Source organism: Caenorhabditis elegans, chromosome II (genome assembly GCF_000002985.6).
Source record: "Caenorhabditis elegans chromosome II".
NCBI classification, from domain to species: Eukaryota; Metazoa; Nematoda; class Chromadorea; order Rhabditida; family Rhabditidae; genus Caenorhabditis; species Caenorhabditis elegans.
In genome coordinates, this window is record NC_003280.10 from 12041032 (window position 1) to 12060097 (window position 19066).

At 33.0% G+C, this 19066-nt stretch overlaps 2 protein-coding genes and 1 non-coding gene across 4 annotated transcripts; 2 read left to right on the forward strand and 1 right to left on the reverse strand.

The window, feature by feature from the left end:
- Positions 1–925: 925 nt before the first annotated feature.
- Y17G7B.25 lies at positions 926–1115 on the reverse strand. Its single transcript, NR_101758.1, has one exon. It is a non-coding gene; the product is annotated as a small nucleolar RNA Y17G7B.25 (small nucleolar RNA).
- Positions 1116–1878: 763 nt separating this feature from the next.
- ippk-1 (Inositol-pentakisphosphate 2-kinase) lies at positions 1879–8229 on the forward strand. Its single transcript, NM_064163.6, has 8 exons — positions 1879–1974; positions 2035–2132; positions 3079–3466; positions 4642–4722; positions 4848–5096; positions 5846–5998; positions 6179–6313; positions 7112–8229. The coding sequence occupies exons 1-8, from the start codon at positions 1951–1953 to the stop codon at positions 7346–7348; spliced, it is 1365 nt and encodes a 454-aa protein (NP_496564.2). The 5' UTR covers positions 1879–1950; the 3' UTR covers positions 7349–8229.
- Positions 8230–8551: 322 nt separating this feature from the next.
- Positions 8552–18835, forward strand: nadk-2 (NAD kinase 2, mitochondrial; the record flags this gene model as incomplete). 2 transcript variants are annotated; one of them, NM_064164.7, is made up of 8 exons in its annotated part: positions 8552–8609; positions 13662–13803; positions 14482–14675; positions 14723–14811; positions 14872–15129; positions 16230–16403; positions 17310–17683; positions 18528–18835. In NM_064164.7, the coding sequence occupies exons 3-8, from the start codon at positions 14487–14489 to the stop codon at positions 18737–18739; spliced, it is 1296 nt and encodes a 431-aa protein (NP_496565.2). In that variant the 5' UTR covers positions 8552–8609; positions 13662–13803; positions 14482–14486. The 2 variants fall into 2 exon arrangements, with proteins under 2 accessions (NP_496565.2, NP_496566.1); NM_064165.7 differs by lacking the exon at positions 8552–8609 and adding an exon at positions 13282–13470 and having other exon boundaries at positions 18528–18739.
- Between the last annotated feature and the right edge of the window lie 231 nt (positions 18836–19066).

The window sequence follows — 19066 nt, forward strand, 5'->3', positions numbered from 1 at the left end:
ATGCAGCTAAAAATCATTCGAATTTTCTATATATGACGTTTTCGAAAATTTAAATCTTCGCAAAGCACCGCCCATATATTGCCAAACTCCGCCCATTTATTGGTGCTTCTTCATGGTACAATTAAGCATTAAAAATCATACGCTTTTCGAATTTTGAAAACCTTTATCCTACAGATTTATAGTTAAATCCACAGCAGCTTAGAAGTATTATCAGATTATCAGGCTTAAAAAAACAATTTTTTCTAGATTTTTCGCCCCCGAAAATGCCTCTCATTGTAAGTTCAACATCATTTTTTTTTCATTTTTTCGGTCGAAAGAAAACCAAATAAATATGATGTGATCACTTCCACTACCTCGTGACACTTTTTATAACAAAAACATAGTTTTTGTTCGAAAATAGATATTTTCTGATTAGAAAAGTGCATTTTTTGGTGGAAATTAATTGGAAAATTTTGCAGCTGCTCGTGGTGTTATGGATCATAAATTTCTCAATTTTTGAGCGGAAATTCATATAAAATTTGCATTTTGAACGGCATTTTTGTCCTAAAATCGTATTTTTTTCGATAGTTTTAGCTGAAAAATGTGAATTTTAAGCTTAATTATTGGAAAGTTAGATATTTTTTCACGATTTGGAACGATTTTCCTGTAGAAATGCTTAATTCCGGCTCATTTTTAGTCCAAATCATCATTTTTAGTCTCCGCTATTTTGAAGAAAAACACACGCTTTTTGCGAAGATTTGGGCAAAAATCGATAAAACGTCATTTTTAATCGGTTTTTGATCATTTCCAGCTCCTTTACACTAGATTTTATGCGAAAATGCATGTATTTTTTAAGAAATTTAATTTTTTTAAATATTTATTTGACAAATTTTATATTTATTTAGTTACTTTGGAGCTTTTTTTCAATTTCTAGTTGCATTTTGAACTTAAACAACTCCTTAAACTTAAAAACCAACAATTTTGAAATTGAGTTTCCGGCGAACGATTTTCGAAAAAAAAATTTCCGACCACTAAACCCCCGTTATCAAAGCCCCCGCAAGTGTAGATAGTAAAATACACGATAAAGAATCAAAGAACAAGGCTAAATTGAGCAGGAAAACAGAAAAAACGGCGGAAAATGACCGGAAACAAGTGAAAAATGAACGATTTCCTGTGGTTTGGCACGCAGCTAAGCCGCTCGATAGAGCGCACTTGCTGCGAGTCACAAGGAATTCAAGTTTTGGAGAAGTGGTCTCGTCTAGTTTTTCAGCGGGTTTCTTTTAATTTGGGCGGGATACACATAGTTTAGTATTTAAAATCAACAATGTGTGATAAAATATATTCGAATCTAAAATGAAAAATCAGGTTTTCAATGGCTATACTCCAAATTGTCCTGCTGAATCCGCGGGGTTGGTTTCCGCAGAATCCCCATCGCGGAGTCTCAATAATTCTTTTTATTTTTATTTTCTCATTTTCCCCTTTTCCCCTTTTCCCCCTTTTTCTTTCAATTTTCCCCATTTTCCATCATTTTTTTCGTTTTTCTATGATTTATCATCAAAACAAAGCACGAAATTCAATAAAAAAAACAATTTTCAACCAAAAAATTGCGAAAAAACACGTCATTTCTTTCTTTTGCTGCCAGAAAAAAGAGATAGTTCTTTGTGTACCTGTATCAAAAATCACAAGGTTTCTTGGCATTCGGCCAACATTTTGATCTCGTCATCTGATTACCAAGTTTCTCTGCGTCTCCACGGCTTCCGCGCAGAAAAAAAAACAAATAGATAATTTCGTAATAGTGATGTTGAGGATTTTCTGGTTTTTTTTTCTCCTTTTTTTGTTTTTTTCCCGTCCTCCCAGTGAATCATCGCAACTATATGTATCCCTTTTTTCCTCTTTCAGATGCTCTACGATTAAAAATTTCCCGCTAAAAACTGCAATTTTTCACTGAAAACTCACCAAAACCACCCGAAAATGCAGATTAATCCTCCTGCAACTGTGAGTTTTTGTGTTTTTTCTTTTAAAAAAAGGTTTAAATTAATTAAAAATTATTTTTAGGTGCTCATTGAGCCCCGTGACTATCGATCATTCTGCTTTCGCGGCGAAGGGCGCGCGAATTTCGTTATTAGCGCCAGGCATCGGGTTTCTGGAGTCAGGTATGTTGTTTATTGATGGATTTCTGAATTTACTGGAGAAATACGTAAAAATCCAGGTTTTTCAGCTAAAAATTCGATTTTTCCCAAAAAATTCAATTGGAACCATTAAAAATCGAGTTTTTAAAACAAAAAAAAAATTTAACTTAAAATTGATAGAAACCCGCGTTCTCCTCATTTTTCTCCTTTAAAGTCTGAAAAAATTCACGAAAAACACAAAAAATTGGTCTAGAAACGTAAAAAATTAACTTTTCTTCTAAAAAATTTGAAATGCCCCTCGTGGAGTACGGTAGCAGTCAGTTTCAACTGTGCCCATAATTTTTTTAGCGATTTCTTTAAAAATTTTAAATTAATATTCTGGATTTTCTGCCGAAATTGTTGAATTTTTGACTTGAAAACATGAAAAAATTGGAAATTCCAATTTTTTTTATATTTAAAAAAAGTTTCTTATACTAATTTTCCGTTAAAAATTAAGATTTTTCATGTTTTTCAAGCCAAAAAATATTAAATTTGACTTTAAAAATTCAAAAACTAAGAAAAAAATTAACAAACACAGCTGAAAACGACTGCTACCGTACCCCATAGTGGGAATTTCAAATTAAAAAAAATTTTAAAGTCAAAAATTCGGCTGAAAATCGGTTAAAACTGAGAAAAAACATCGTTTTTCCATTTTTTTTTGAGCAAAAACCTCTTTAAAAAATCGAAAAAAATGAACGGACACAGCTGAAAATGACTGCTACCGTACCCCATAGTGGGAATTTCAAATTTTTGAGAAAAATATTGAGTTTTAGCGTTTCAAAATGATTTTTTTGTGTTTTTCGATAATTTTTACCAAATTTGAAAGGAGAAAAATGAGGAAAACACGAAATTTTGTGAAAAACTTTGTTTTTTTCACAAAATTTCCCAATTTTTACCTAAAAAACTAAAATTTACCCCCCAATTTTTCCAGGATAGTATGGCGATTCGCAAAAGCTCGAAAAAGTGGTCTAATGACTGTAAAAGCTCGCAGTGAGCTCGTCAACAGTTATATGGAACGAATAGTTGCCCCATTCTTCTCCGATCAATACCTAGTCGACATGAATATCGTCGAATTCGACACAGTTGACGTACATCAGCTCGCGAAGATCCCAAGCCTTCCGGCGAATCAGAAAATTGAAAAATTCGAGGATTTATTCGAATTACCCGATGAATACTCATTCTTTCCACTGAACACATTCCAAAGGGTACATGGATCGGTTATTGTGACGAATCCGAAGCGTCTGACATCGTTGCAAATGTTAGATGCTACACAGTTACCTATGACTGTCATGGATTCGGGGCATAGCTCTACTATTACTGTAAGCGCAATTTTCGATAGCTTCAAATCTTGAAAAAAAATGATATCACCCAAATTTCTAGACGGGGCATTAAAATCAATATAAATTTCAAAGGTATATAGGTATTTAGGCATAGGTATATAGGTATATAGGTATGTAGATATATAGGTATGTATACATATTTATAGGGAAATATAGGTATATAGGTATAAGGGTATATAGGTATAAAGGTATGTAGGTATATAGATATATACATATATAGACATATGGGTATATGTAGGTAATAAAGTATGTAGGTAGAAAGGCTTATAGGTATATAGGTATATCATTTACTATATATAAAGCGCTTATTCTGTGTGTCCATAGTTTGTAGTCTATGTAGTCTTTGTAGTCTGTGAAGTTTTGGCTTCTGGAGGGATAGTGAGTTAGGGTTAGTGTAGGGATATAGTCGGGGTACTTTAGTGGTACAATAGTGGTACGGTAGGAATACTGTAGGGTTACGGTAGTTTCATAAAAAATTAATTTTCAGCCCCAGAAGTCGGGGGCCGCGCCGAAGGTATGTGTGTATATAGGTATATAGGCATGTAGGTATGTAGGTATACAGGTATGTATTTATATAGGTATAAAGGTGTGTAGGTATATAGATATATAGACATGTGGATATACTGAATAAATAAATTATACCTCTAGAAAAAATTGTTTATAGGTAACTATAGGTATATAGATATAAAGGTATGTAGGTATATAGGCATAGTTACAGGTATGTAGGTTTATAGGTATATATATATATATATGTATATAAAGGTATGTATTTACATACATACATACCTTTATATCTATATACCTATATATATACCTTTATACCTACGTACCTATATACATACATATAGATATAAAGGTATGTATGTATATATTTATAAATGTATGTAGGAATATATATGTATATCATTATATAGGTATGAAGGTATATATGTATATAGGTATATAGGTGTATAGGTATATATAGGTATATATGTATGTATGTGTAAAGGTATGTAGGTATATACGTATGTATGTATATATGCATATAGGTATATAGGCTTATAGGTATTTATAGGTATATAAAAATAAAGGTGTATATAGGTATAAAGGGATGTAGATATACTGAATAAATAAATTAAACCTCTAGAAAAATAATTGATTTTTCCAATTTTCAGGTAGAAATCAAGCCAAAACAAGGGTTTTTTCAACGACACCCGAATGTTGACGTACCTCACTGCAATAATTGTATTCTCCAGGTAATTTCTTATTCATTTTCAATAAAAAGAAACTCTGGGATTATGTTTAAATTAAAATAATGCGATTTTTTGCGAAATTCATAATTTTTTGATTTTTGTGAAGCCACCAATTTCTTCAATTTCAGATCGAAAAATCGTGTGGCCAATCGCATTTCTCTGAAATGTACGATTTCTGTCCACTTGACCTGTTCTCTGGTAATTATTGCCGAATGCAAAAAGCAATTCATTCGTTATTCCTGGTTCCTCACCGAAATCTGAGAATATTTGTGGATGGAAATCAAGTACATTCTGATGAGAAGCCTCTCGAAGAGAAAATGATTTCGGAGATATTGTTTCCGAGGCATGATGCTACGTCGGAGGATCTTATTTCGGCGGTGAGGAATTTGGAAAAAAAAATTGAATTTTGGTCCAAATATCGAACTTTTCAAATAAGTATTTTGTAATTTATACAAAAAAATTAGGTAGAATTCCAAATTTGAAAAATTAAAATCCAAAATTTCGATTTTTCCCGAACATTTTAGTCAAAAGTGTGAATATTTTCACTTGAATTTCGGGTTTTTTTGTCTAAAAATTCCAAAAGAAAAATAATTTTTTGATTTAAAATGAAAATTAAATTAGAAAAAATAGAATTTCAAAATTTGTGAAAAAATTAATTTTTTAGCGAAATTTTGAAATTTTTTTTGCGGATCTGTAATATTTCCAAAATTAATTATATATAATGTCTTTTTAGAGGTATTATACATTCCCACACGTTTGAACCAATTTTCTGCGACTCTGTAATATTTCGAAAAGTCGTAGAAATTTTTGACAAAATTATTATTCATTCTCCTGAAATTTACCCATATTTTTTAGCGGATCTGTAATATTTCGAAAATTATGAAAAAAAAACTTGTTTTTGAAATTATGCATTTCCACTAATTTGATACAATTTTTCGCGAATGAGTAATATTTAGAAAATTTAGAAAAAAAAATTACATTTTGCTCTTGGAATAACGCAAAATTTGTGGTTTTTGGCTAAAAAATCCAAAAAAAAAATTGAATTTTAGTTTTTATAGTAATTTTTAAATAAATTAAAATGAATAATATTAATATTAAATAAAAACTAATTTTCAAAATTTTCCAGCTCTGCCTCGCCCTCTCAGGAAATCATTCGAAAAAGAAGTTCCGACTTCGAAATTCATCGGTTTTAGGACAAATTCTCAGAGCTCAAAAAGTCGACGAAATTGGAATTATTCAGGCTCATGCGATATACGAAACAATGGATAATCATGTGAAGGTAGTGTAAAAACTCCAAAAAATCGATATTTTCAAAAAAAAAATCGAAAAACCCCAAGAATTCCTTGAAAAATCGAGAAGTTTTACGAAATTTCAACAAAAATTGAAAAAAAAAAATTGGAAATTTTTAAAAAAATTTTAAAAAATTCCAGTTTTTACTATAATTTTCAAATATTTTCAGACAAGCCTCCTGGACAAATCAGCGCTAACTCGAGCAGGATTGGAGCTCATTTTGGAGCAAAGTTCCCATGAAAATGAAGAACTTCTGCAGCAACTTCGACGATATTTCTTGGCAGCAACAATGAAAGATTGCTCGGTGAGTTTTAATAAATTTTCAAAATATCCAGAAAATTTTGAATTTTAAAAATATTTTTTCCAGAAAAAAATCCACGTTTTTTTTCCAGTTTTAGACTCGAAATCTGCAATTTGAAAATTTGCGCGATTGTATAATATGCCCAAATAAAAAAAAATTTCAAAAATATTATACATTCCCACAAAATTTGAACCGTATATTGAAGCCATAGTTTGTGTGAATGTGCAATATTTCAAAATATTATACATTTCCCCAAATTTTTGGCGAATGTGTAATATTTCAATAACAAAAATTTCAATTTTTCACTCGAAAAATTCCCCAAAATTTTATTATTGATTCTCCTAAAATTTAGGTCATATTTCGGCGGATGTGTAATATTTCGAAAAAAAAATTCTCCGTGAAAATCAACAAAAAAAATTCGAAATTTCCAGAAATTTGTAAAACTGAAGAAAAAGCAGTATCTGAAATTATCAAAAAATGTTAATTCTGAAATTTTCGAAATTTCGAAAATATTAAAAAAATCGAATTTTTCCAATAAATCTCAATTTTCAAAAAAAAAATTCGTTAAAATTTATAAAATTTCCAAAACTTCCAGAATTATTTATTTAAAATTTCCACTTATTTTTTCGAAGTTTTCAGAGATTCCAAATATTAATAAAAAATTCAGAAAATTCAGAAAACTTTTTTTTTTGAAAACTCCAAAAATATTTTCTGAATTTCTAAAAAAAATTCCAAAAATTCAAATTTTCTATTAAAAATCAAAAAATCTAGATTTTTCCCAATTTCCCCCCATTTTTCCAGATAATGATCTCCCTCCGACGTCTCAACTCTGCCAATATTTCAAATTCCCGCCGAGAAGATGTTGTCCGACTGCCCAACGGTCTTCTCTTCGCATTTTCCATTAAAATTGTCGATTTGGACCCGAAAACCGCGAAAAATCTAGTAAACAGCCATGCACGATTCATGTCGGGCATTAAAATTATCAGATTGGATCAGGAAAATGTCGAAAATGAGCGAAATTTTAAGCCGTGCATTTAATTTGGCCATTTTTTGCATCAAAAATTGAATTTTCCCCCAAAATCTGCATTTTCGAGATTTTCGCGAATGTGTAATATGTTCAAATTTTGGAAAAAATAATGTTTGGAAATATTATGCATTTCCACAAAATTTGAACCATTTTTTGCGTGAATGTGTAATATTTCGAAAATTTGAAAATATTACACATTCCCCCAAAATTTTACCCATATTTTGTGTGAATGTGTGATATCTCAAAATTTAAAAGAATTACACATTCCCAAAATTGTCGAACCGTTTTTCCGCGAATCTGTAATATTAAAAAGAAACAAAAAAATATTACACATTCCCACAATTTTTGAACCATTTTTTCGCGAATCTATAGTATTTCGAAAATTTAAAATGTTTCGAAAATATTATACATTCCCCCAATTTTCGACCCATTTTTTGCGAATCTGTAATATTTCAAGACTATGGAAAACTTTTTTTATTTGAAAATATTATGCATTCCCCCAAAAATTGTTTTTTTTCTTGTTATTTTTGCCCTCCCGATTCTATAATAATATGCTTGTTTTACCCGTTTTCCGCCCACCAACATTCTCAATTTTCTTGTGATACCCCCTCAGCTTCTCGTGAATTCTAATTCCTGCAAAAATCGAAACATATCCCATGAAAAAAAAATCCACGTACATTTCCAATTTCCTGGTCACTTTTTACACACAAAACACATAGATACTCTATTTTTTGTCCGAAAAAAAATTTTTTTTTTGAAAATGATTTTTTCATATTAATGTATAATCCCATATTCTAATATTTTTTTCATTCCTTGTTTTCCCCCTTCCAGCCGGTGTTTTTTATTTTTTTTTCGAAATTAGACGAACAATAATGAATGTATATCGCATTTTATGAAACTTCAGATTTTTTTTTGAAATAGTATAGCGTAGACAATTAGCGCAAATGGATATTTTAAATTTTTATTTCAGGAAAATTTTGGAAAAAAGGTCTGACCATTTTTTGGGCGTGGCCTAGTTTAAACAAATTTTGGCAAAAAAAATTCAAAAATTGGAAGAAATATGAATTTTAATCGAGGAAAAAAACAAATTTTGCAAAAAAAAATTCGAAAAAATCGATTCTTCTAGGCCACGCCCCATTAAAATGGGCGGAGCTTGTTTTACAGATTTTTTTCCAAAAAAAAAAATTAAAATTCTCTGAAATCCAAATTTTTAGCCGCCAAGCGAGCCAGCAAACGATTTTCCGACGGGGGAGTTGGAATTTTTTGAAAAAAGTGAGTTTTTTTCAAAATTTTTACAATTCTACAGTACCCGCAGGCATAAAGGTGCAATGGAGCGCGATTGCAGTTTTATTTTTAATTTTGAGTTTTTTTAAAAAACGAATTTAAAAAAAGTGTACTTTTTCAAAATTTGCAACGAAAAAAAAAAACCAAGAAATGGGCGGAGCTTACCCAGACAAACCACGCCCATTTTGGGGGCGTTGTCTCGGAAAATGCGCAAAATTTTTTTTTGCGATTATTATGGAATCTGTGAAATTTAGCACAAAAATATTGCGAAGAAATTTTAATGGATTTTTCAAATATTCGAAATATTACAGATTCGCGGGAATGTGGTTTTCAAAATTTGTGGGAATGTATAATATTTTCAAAACATTTGAAATTTTTGAAATATTGCAGATTCGCGAAAAATGGGTAAAATTTTGGGGGGACCGTGTAATAATTTTCAAATTTTCGAAATATTATAGGTTCGCTAAAAAATGGGTCAAAAATTGTGGGAATGTGTAATTTTTTTAATCATGAAAAATTTGAGATATTACACATTCATAAAAAGTATGGGTCAAATTTTGAGGGAATGTGTATTATTTTTCAAATTTTTGAAATATTACACATTCAAGCAAAAATGGGTCAAATTTTCAGGGAATGTGTAATATTATCAAATTTTTTTTTTTCAAAAATTTGAGCATATTACACATTCGCGAAATTTTTGAAATTGCAGGTTTTGATGGAAAATTCAATATTTGATGCAAAATTTGGGAGAATATGTAATATTTCAAAAAATGTATTTAATAATCCAAAATTTTTTTTCGATTTCAAATTATTTTGGCTTTTTAAAAAAGTTTTTAGAAACAATAATGTTCGCTTTTAAAAATTCAATTTTCTGATTTTTTTTTTCGGAATTTTTAAAAAAATTATTTCAAATATATATTTTTTTCTATGCCCCTTGGTCCCCCACACTTGCCTCTCCACACCAAAATTGAAAGGATCAAATTATCAAAATTATCGTGTGTCTTATCACACCGCCCATCAGATTTTCATCATCTTCCGACACGGAAAACACTCAAAATATATGCCCCCCTTTGGTCAAAACACACACAAAAATAGGGTCATATGGTCCTGATGCAATATAGGAAACCGTCGACGTGACATTCTTGACAATTTCAAACAATATTTCGAAAATAGAAGAGAAAGAGAGAAGCCAAAGTTCAAACCATCACCCACGTGGCTATCTTCAATTTATGACATATTTCTAGCCACACTACGGAACACAAAATATCGGAAAAACGCAGCCGTTTTGCGATACGGCCGAGAAAAAGCAAATTGGTGGCCGAGTTTTCTCTTTTCGAGGCCAAGAAGACATTTCACATGCGGTTGTGGATCTTCTAAGCCTTGTTTGCCCATGGATTTGTTCAGCAGTTGATGTGTGGCCGTGAAAAACGAATTGGTGGCCGAGTTTTCTCCTTCCGAGGCCACATTGGTTGCCGAGGTTTCTTCGTCGTTTGCATTCTATCTTTTGTGAGAACTTCCTTGGTGTCACGGTGTCTCATTTCGGATTGATCTGCGTAGATCTACAAAAAATGCGGGAGAAGAGACGCTTCGCATGGTTAAGAACGTGCTGACGTCACATTTTTATTGGCAAAAAATTCCCGCATTTTTTGTAGATCAAACCGTAATGGGACAGCCTGGAACCACGTGCCTTCGTGGGGGTTCTGGCCTTCCTCGTTGCATTTTTCGCGCTCCATTGACAATCGCCTCCCGGACAACGCGTGAGAAAGTTGTATACTCCACACGGACAAATGCATTTAGTTTTACAACTAAAACCGAGCCGCGACGCGACACGCAACGTGCCGTAAATCGACCGATCCAAAATGGCCTAGTTCGGCAAACTATTCCATTTCGATTTATGAGGGAAGCCATAACCGCGTGTTCCTCAGAATGACCAGGATTTTTCAGATTGTACGAAGCCTCACTTTGGTGGCCGAGATTTTCTACAAGGTGTAGTCGAGACGGCACAACTTCTAGCTGCCTACATAGATCAATTTTGGCGCCAAAATCAAAAATTCCGCCACGTCACACTTCCAATAAATTCCAACTCTTATCAATCATCATATGTCGTGTGTTCCCTTATTACACTTTCTCGACATTTCTTTTACGAATTTTGTCACGTGTGCCACGTCTTCATTTCTATGCCGTCTCATTTTCTCGTTAATGGATATGAAGACAAAAAAATGTTGTTGTTCAGTGGAAATGGGGTGATATATGGAACCCGCGCCACGTCATCAATCCATGTTCTCTTGTATGAAACGACGGAGAATAGGTCAAGAATTGGTCTTTGAAAGTGTTGCAAGATCGATGTATGGGATGGAATCTGTGCAGCTTTTGGTATTACGTAGTCGTCTGTAAATGAGGCTCGTAAATTGACGCGAGCTACAGTTTGATCTACAAAAAATGCGGGAATTTTTCCCCAGAAAAATTGTGACGTCAGCACACTCTTAACCATGCGAATTCAATTGAGATGTTTGTTTCTCTTCTCCCGCAATTTTCGTAGATCAAAGCGAAGTGGGACTTTCTGACTCCACGTGCAGTAGCTCGTTTTCCGCGTGGCGAGACCCAGAGATTGATCGAAACGTGCATTTCTGGAAGTTGTTATGCTCTCCGCAGCCACGTTACGTTATCTCAAGCTACAATAAACTGTGAAGCTTCGGAAACATGTGCTCTTACGTGTAGTCAGCTGGTGGAGCCTCTTAACTGACCAATCGATGAACAGTGATAAGAAATCGTTTAACAGTTGACGGTGTGTTGAATCGAACAGTTTCAATTCGAAAAGTGTAATGTTTTCTTTTTTAGTTGACATTATATATTTCTTTTCGAACAGGGATTTTTCTATACCGGGTTTTTTAAAAATTACTCCTCAGTAGGGTTGCAACAATAGCTATAACAGAATTCTATGTACTGTAAATTTCTAAAATAGATTTTAGTATACTTATGAGTATACTAACTCTTAATTTACTAATCAAATTAATTAAAACAGTTTTTTGGATTTATCGATAATAATTTGAAAAACAATTGGCCCAGTTACAGAAAAATCTGGGCTTTTTGGCCTCCGCGAGCTTGGCCCTTCAACTGAACTTTTCCACTCAGTCAGATCAAATAACGAAACTTTGTTTACCACTGTACTGAAAATAATGCTGCCCCCAAAACCAGTTTGACCTGCATCTCTCTCTCTCTCTCTCTCTCTCTCTCTCTCTCTCTCTCTCTGCCACAGCGATCTCCTCAATCTGACAAAGACAAGACTATCGTTTTCGAATCCAAACAGCATCTCTGATCTTTCGAACGGGCGGGAAAAAGTGATATAAAACGAGAGGGATCGGCTCTCGTGACAAATACCATCTGACGCCGGGCAACAATTTTTGGCAATTTCCCACCCCGCCCACCAGGTTCTCACCAGATTCCTCCCGTGGTCAACCTGATTATGGGTTATCAATTCGTACGCTTCCTTCATCGTTTTGTGGCCAGTTTTTGATTTATAACGTATCCTTTTTTCTGCAGATAAAAAAACAGACTTCTAGATTAAACTATACGGAACTATTATGATAGTCTCCGATTACTGTAGCACGTGGTGTCAAAGTGTCTCAATTTGGTGTGATCTACAGAAAATGCGGGATTTTTCCCCAAAAAAAGTGACGTCAGCACGCTCTTAACCATGCGAAATTAGTTGAAAAGTCTGCGTCTCTTCTCCCGCATTTTTGTAGATCAAACCGAAATGAGACACTTTGACGCCACGTGCTGTAGTAGTTTTAGTTTCAGAAGCTTATTCTATGCTAGATTTGGCTTAAAAGTCAAAGTGTTAATTCTGCCAGAGTTCCAAAAACCCCTTCTCTATCTCTAATTAATTCAACTGATAGTACCAATTATTTTCAATAACAGTAAATTATTTCATCATCATTATCATTCTATTTATTGCAAGTCCAATCCCCCTCTCCATCATCAACACGAATGATAAGGGAAGTGTCCATCTGAAGTCGTAGAGATCGCATGAAACCCGTAGAGCACCAGAGAAACAAGAGAAATCGGCAGCGTGTCCACATCTCAGACCATCCATTTCCCACCATCAGTTGAAGACAGCCCGTGTTCTTATGATTCCGTCTTTTGGATGACTTTTGTTTCTCGACGAACGATGTTATTAAGGATCTGTGTTAGTTCTTTAGATTTTCTAGATGTATTATATTAGATTTTTGTGAGTAAATGTTTACCAATATATATTAACTAATATGATGTTCTAGAACGTTCTAATGAAGAACATTTCAAATTTCTCCAGTTATCGACCGTATTTTTTCAGAGATCATTCTGTAATAATACTAAAACTAGGTAAACAATTGGTAATATCACCTATCTTTGTGCAGTCTAGAATGTAAACCTTCATAGAATATAATTACGACATATATTAAATAGTGAACTTTAGCACTTGAAACATCCACTTTGACAGAGATCGTGGCGAGACCCACTTCGAAGCATCAACTTATCACGTAATTTTAATAATAGGCTTGAACGTGACACTATACTTATAAGTTTCTATAATCATCATTTTTCAAAACTTGTTCATTTTCCGTCTTTGTTCGTTTCCTCCGTCACTCCGAATCATCCAAATCATCCTTCCACACACTTCCAGCTCTTTCTCCCTTATTCTCAAGCTCCGTGCCACGTGGTTGCCACGCAGGCGAATGCATCAAAGGAATCAAAAGTACAAAAACCTTCCACACTACTTTTCGCCGCCAACGACGACGAAGAAGAAGTCTCAGTAAACTCCTAGATTATAATAAATATGAGAATTCGAATCAGATCCCAACATGTTGAGCAGGTATGCGCGCTTTTCTTGCGGGGTACTGTAGAAATTACGAAACGTGACAATAACAATTTTCGCGGTGATCTGATGTCATAAAGATCTTATCATGATCATCTTTAAAGAAGACGGTTGAAGAAAAAGAACAAAACACGTTTGCGGGTCAAGAGACCAAGGAAACTCTTTAAAAAATCGATAAACAATTCCAGCTCAATCAACACGTCCGCAACGCGTATCTCTGCAGCAGTCAACCGTCGGTTGCTCCGAGAATCGCTACAGCAGCAGCAGGAGCAGTAGTTGCACCATTGCCTGTGAAAGACGAGTCGAGCAGATATTGGGTCGATCCGACGAGTAAGTACAAATTCATGCATAATTTTCCTGCGATTTTTGTGTGCAGTAGAGCGATGGGACAACCTGACACCACTTGTTTTTACAAGTTTTCAACAAAACTTAAAACACTTATCATAAAACACGTATCAATATACGTGAGTTGCCACGTGGTTTCGACGTATTTTCAGTGTGAGGAAGTGTTTCTCTATTCATTTTTTTACACCCACGTATTACGGGAACTCAAAAGTTTGAGAATGCGTATTGTGCAACATATTTGCCGCGCAATATATCTCGTAGCGAAAACTACTGTAGCACTTGTGTCGATTTACGGGCTCCATTTTTGAGATGAATTTCTTTTTGAATAGTGACAGCAAAAAAAATCCCACTTTCCTTCGTTATTTCGGAATATTTTCTGAGGGTTTGCTTAATTTTAATATTCTATCGATATATTGGCTACACTAGTCATTTAAAGGATTACTGTAGTTTTCGCTCCGAAATATTTTGCGCGTCAAATATGAGGCGAAATACGCATTTTCAGAATTTTGTGTTCCCGTAATGATAATAATTACGTTTGTTCAATTATTAATAATTAGCCAACTGAATAGTTGGAATTCTTATTTTATCACCGGGGGTTGAAAGTAAAAAATACAAAATTTCTTCATTATTTTTATTGAAAAAAAAATACAAATTGCTTTGCAGACCACATGAGATTACCCCGCTCGCTGGCCGCCGCGCTCTACCAAACGCAAAACACGCAATCGAAACGATCGATTGGCAATATGGAGAAGCCGAGCTTCACGCCGAAAAAAGTGCTCATTCTGAGCAAACTAACGCGTTACGAGTTCGAGAAGCGTGTTAATAAGGGATGCAGCGATGAGCAGTTGGCGACATTGGTGAGTTTAGAAACGAGAAGTTTTCTTTTTAAAAAAACTAATTTCAGCTCAAAAAACGTGGATCAGACTATGGAAGATTGCTGTCGAAGCATAAGATTCATCATTCCTATCTCAATACTCTTCAACGGGAATTAGAGTAAGTTATTTGAAATTCCCGCCGAAATATCGTCAAACCTAAATCCAAAAACTTTTCCAGAAACGCCGGAATCGAATCCCGTCTGGTCCGTCGCTTCGGGTACACCCAGGAAGCCGTCGATTGGGCAGATGCCGTGTTCTCAGCTGGCGGAGACGGAACCTTCCTGATGGCTTCCAGCAGAGTCCGCACAAAGCACAAGCCAGTCATCGGAATTAACACTGATCCGCAGGGATCCGAAGGATATATGTGTTTGATGCGGAAGCTTCCCGAGGAGAATCTTGCCGGGGCGTTGAAGAAGCTTTTTAGCGGGAATTTTGAGTAAGGAAATGCGAATTTGAAATTTGAAAAAAAATTGAATTTTCAAAATAGCAACGTAGCATTAATAACTTATTAATAACATTAATAATAGTGATGTTATTAATTACTAATCATATTAATAACTTTATCAATATTAATAACAGACACGTATATAAATTGATTTTTAAAAACTCAGAAAAAACAACTTTTTATACTTTCCAAAAGGAAAGTATAATTGATCACAAAATCTTCATATTTCGAATATCTTCGTAGACGTCAGAAAATGTATTGAAGTACATAAGCACATGTATTGAAATTCTTTTCAATAACACTAATTCCGCATGAAATTCGGAAATGAATGAGCAAATCAAAACGTTTCAGCTTAAAAATTAAAGATTTGAGTTAAAAGTATAACTAATACAATGATCATGTTATAATTAACGATACTACGAAAATTTTTTTCATTTTCGATTACAAATGTATTGTGAAAAATACACTAAGCCGAGCTTAGCAAACTTTTGATTTAGGAATTTTATTAGTTTTTTCAAGAAAATTTCCATTTTTTTATTTTTCTACACTCGAAAATAAAATAATGAGACACTTTGATTAAAAACCATTCATTGGATGACAGTAATGGTTGCCTGATAGGAACTAACAACAGACTCTTATTTAATTAACTCATTTATTACGAGTGATTCAAGGGGAAAGCCTTGAATCACTAACACTCAACATTCATTTAAACGTGCCACCGTCGGGCACGTGCTGCGGCGGTGAAGACGGTGAAGACTGACGAATAGGCCAATGTGCGCTGCGCCATGATGACAAGAGTACGGTCGCAGTCGTTGTTGTATGTGTCGTGGCGAGACCTCATGCGCCTTGAATCCTCCTTTTGGCGGTAGTTTGAATTGGGGTTTTGACGCCGTCCTTTCGCCTGGTTGTTGCCGTTGATTGAAGAGATGATGTTGAGTGTTGAAGAGCAAGTGTTACGTAATAGCAATGAGTCAATCTTTACATTTAATCATTTGTTAATAAATCCCTAGATTTATTAATAAGTCGTGAGCGAGTGAATCTTTGTATTCACCGACTTCGCGACAGTACCTGTAACCCCAAAATTATTTCAGATGGCTCAATCGTCAACGCATCCGTATCACAGTTACCGGAGACGACGGAATCAGTGATGCTATCGAATTGCACGATCAGCAACTGAACAGAGATCCGGCAACGACCCGCTGGACAGACAATCCACGTAGTCCTGCACGTGAAATTGAGGAATGCATGTCACTATCGCCACCTGTGTGAGTTGGTGGAGTATATTAAAATTATTGCGAAAATTGAAAAAGTATTCTTTAATTTTTTTTATTTCGAAAAAAAACGGAAAAAAGTTTGTTTTTTTGTTTAAAAAAATAGAAAAAAATATTTTAAAACGTACAGTTTGAAAAAATAAATAAAAATTAGGAAAACACCTTTTTTAATTTAAAAATTTTTTAATTGAAAAAAAATTAGGAAAACCAACTTTTTTGGCATTTTAACAATTGTTTTAAATTTAAAAAATTTAGAAATTACATTATTTTCATATTTTTTCTTTATTTTTTATTTCAAAAAATAAAGGAAACTGTTTTTTTAAATTCAAAATTAAAAAATTAAATTTGTTCAAGTTTTGAAATTTTTTTTGAATATAAAAATTAGGAAATTACCTTGTTTTAATTAATTCAAAATTTTTAATTTAAAATAGGAAAAACCTTTTATTTTTATTTTTAAAAGTTTGAAAATCAAAAAAAAAATTAAAAAATTAGAAAACCTTTTTTTTTAGTTTATGGAAATTTTTTATTCAAAAATTAGTGAAAACCTAATTTTTTTAATTAAAAAATTCAATTAATAAAAAAAATCGGAAAAACCTTTTTTCAATTTTTTTAAATAAAAAACTATTTTCGAATTTTCAGAAAAATGTACAGATTACCTATTTGCAAAGAAAAATCAAATTTACAAAAAAAGCTAAATAAATTTTTTTCAAAAACATCTGATACATTTTCAAATTAAAAAAATTAAAAGTATTAGTTTAAAAATTAATTCCGATAGAACCTTTAAAATGTCTGAAAATAATAAAAAAATGCTTCGGAAAACGCGAAAATGTTTTTTAAAAATTCATTTGCGCGGAAATTAAAATATAATATAGTTTGAAAAAAGAATCTCCGAATTTTCAGCAAAAAACGAATGATCTCAGAAGCCGTCGAAATTCCAGAAGTGGAAAAAGAGACAGTAGAACTACCGGTTCTTGCACTCAACGAAGTATTCATTGGTGAAAGTCTATCATCACGTGTGTCATATTATGAAATTGGAATTAACGATGCTCAAATGCTCAAACAAAAGAGTTCGGGAATCACGATTTGTACAGGAACGGGCTCCACGTCGTGGAATTTCAATATCAATAAGCTCACCGAGCAATGCGTTCAGGATTTGATGAAAATTGTTGCGGAGCACTGTAATCTGCCACAGATCCCGCATGGGGATAAGAATGCTGTTAGCGAGATTTGCACGAAATTTAATCAACAATTGATTTTTGATCCTGATCGCAAACGTAAGGGATTATACTTTTTTTAAATTTCAACTCAAAAATTTCAATTTTTAGTTTTTTTCAATCAAAAATTTCTGGATATTTTTTCCTCGGAAAATCATAAAAATTCTGGATTTTTCTTGCTCTTGGATTGAAAAAAACTTCAGTTTTTTTTTTCAAAAAAAAAAAAAAAGTTTCCAGAATTTCTTAAATTTTTTCTTGTTTTTTAAAAAAGATTTACAATAAAAATTCAAGATTTTTTGTAAATTATCCGAGTTTTCAATTTTTTTTAAACGAAACTATTTGAAGTTTTAGAAATTTTTCATATAATTTTCTAAAAAACTTTTTTTTTTGGAAAAATTATTTAATTGGAAATTAATTTTTTTGTTGAATTTTTTAAAAAATTCTCAAAACCTAGATTTAAAATTCAGATTTCTTTCCAAAATTAAAAATTCCAAAATTTGAAAGTTTTAGTTATTCTAAATAATTTCCACAATTTTTTGGATAAACATGGACAATTTGGTATTTTTTCCAAAAAAAAAAGCCTAAAAATAAAGAAATATAAACAAAACTAAATTATTTTTCAAGGAAAATCGAAAAAAAATCCTGAAAATTTCCAAAAAAAATGTTTTTGGAATTAAAAAAAAAATTCTCTCAAAACCTAGCATTAAGAATCTGGAAAAAATGTAGATTTTTCGAAATTTTCTCGACTTCTTTAATTGTATTTTTTCGAAAAAAAAATCCCTAATTTTTAAGGCGAAAAATTAGGTGGATTTTCCAAAAAAAAAAGAAGGAAAATTCCGAAAAACAGATTTCCTTGCTTAAAATTTAAATTTTTTTCAAAATCAATTTTTCTCTAATTTTTCAGAACTCGCATTCTCAGTCCGTGATCCGATCTTCAACGCGACGTTCCCACCAACCGATCCACGGGGATTCGCCGATAAAATTTGCATCAAGAGCCGCGGTTACGATGCTCATTTGGTCATTGACGGAGGCATCTCGTATCGATTTAACGATGGATCCGAGGCGGTGATGGAGGTTCGGGATGAGGATACGTTGCGTACGGTTGTATTCCGATAAATTACCTTTTTTTTGTTCGAATTTAAATTATAAATTTTGTATAGTATTATGTGCTTGGATAATGATGACGACCTCAATAAATTTAATTGATTTTTTGTTGGTTTTTTCATGTTTAAAAAAATTTTAGGCGCGAAATTCAAATTTATGTTGGCAAAAATTGATTTAACGTTTTTCCCCAAATTTCGTACTTAAAGGCACATGGTATTTTTCAGAGTGGGTCTCGCCACGATCAAACAATTTACAGCTAAAACCAGCCGCGACGCGACACGCAACGCGCCGTAAATCTACCCCAGATATTGCCAAGCCAAAATGGCCTAGTTCGGCAAA

Bases quoted from the DNA above. Each gene is read 5' to 3' on its own strand.
- ippk-1 (NM_064163.6), top strand. From the start codon at position 1,951: ATGCAGATTAATCCTCCTGCAACT. The intron at 4,723-4,847 runs GTAATTTCTTAT...CTTCAATTTCAG, and splicing joins GCAATAATTGTATTCTCCAG to ATCGAAAAATCGTGTGGCCA. The intron at 5,097-5,845 runs GTGAGGAATTTG...AAAATTTTCCAG, and splicing joins CGGAGGATCTTATTTCGGCG to CTCTGCCTCGCCCTCTCAGG.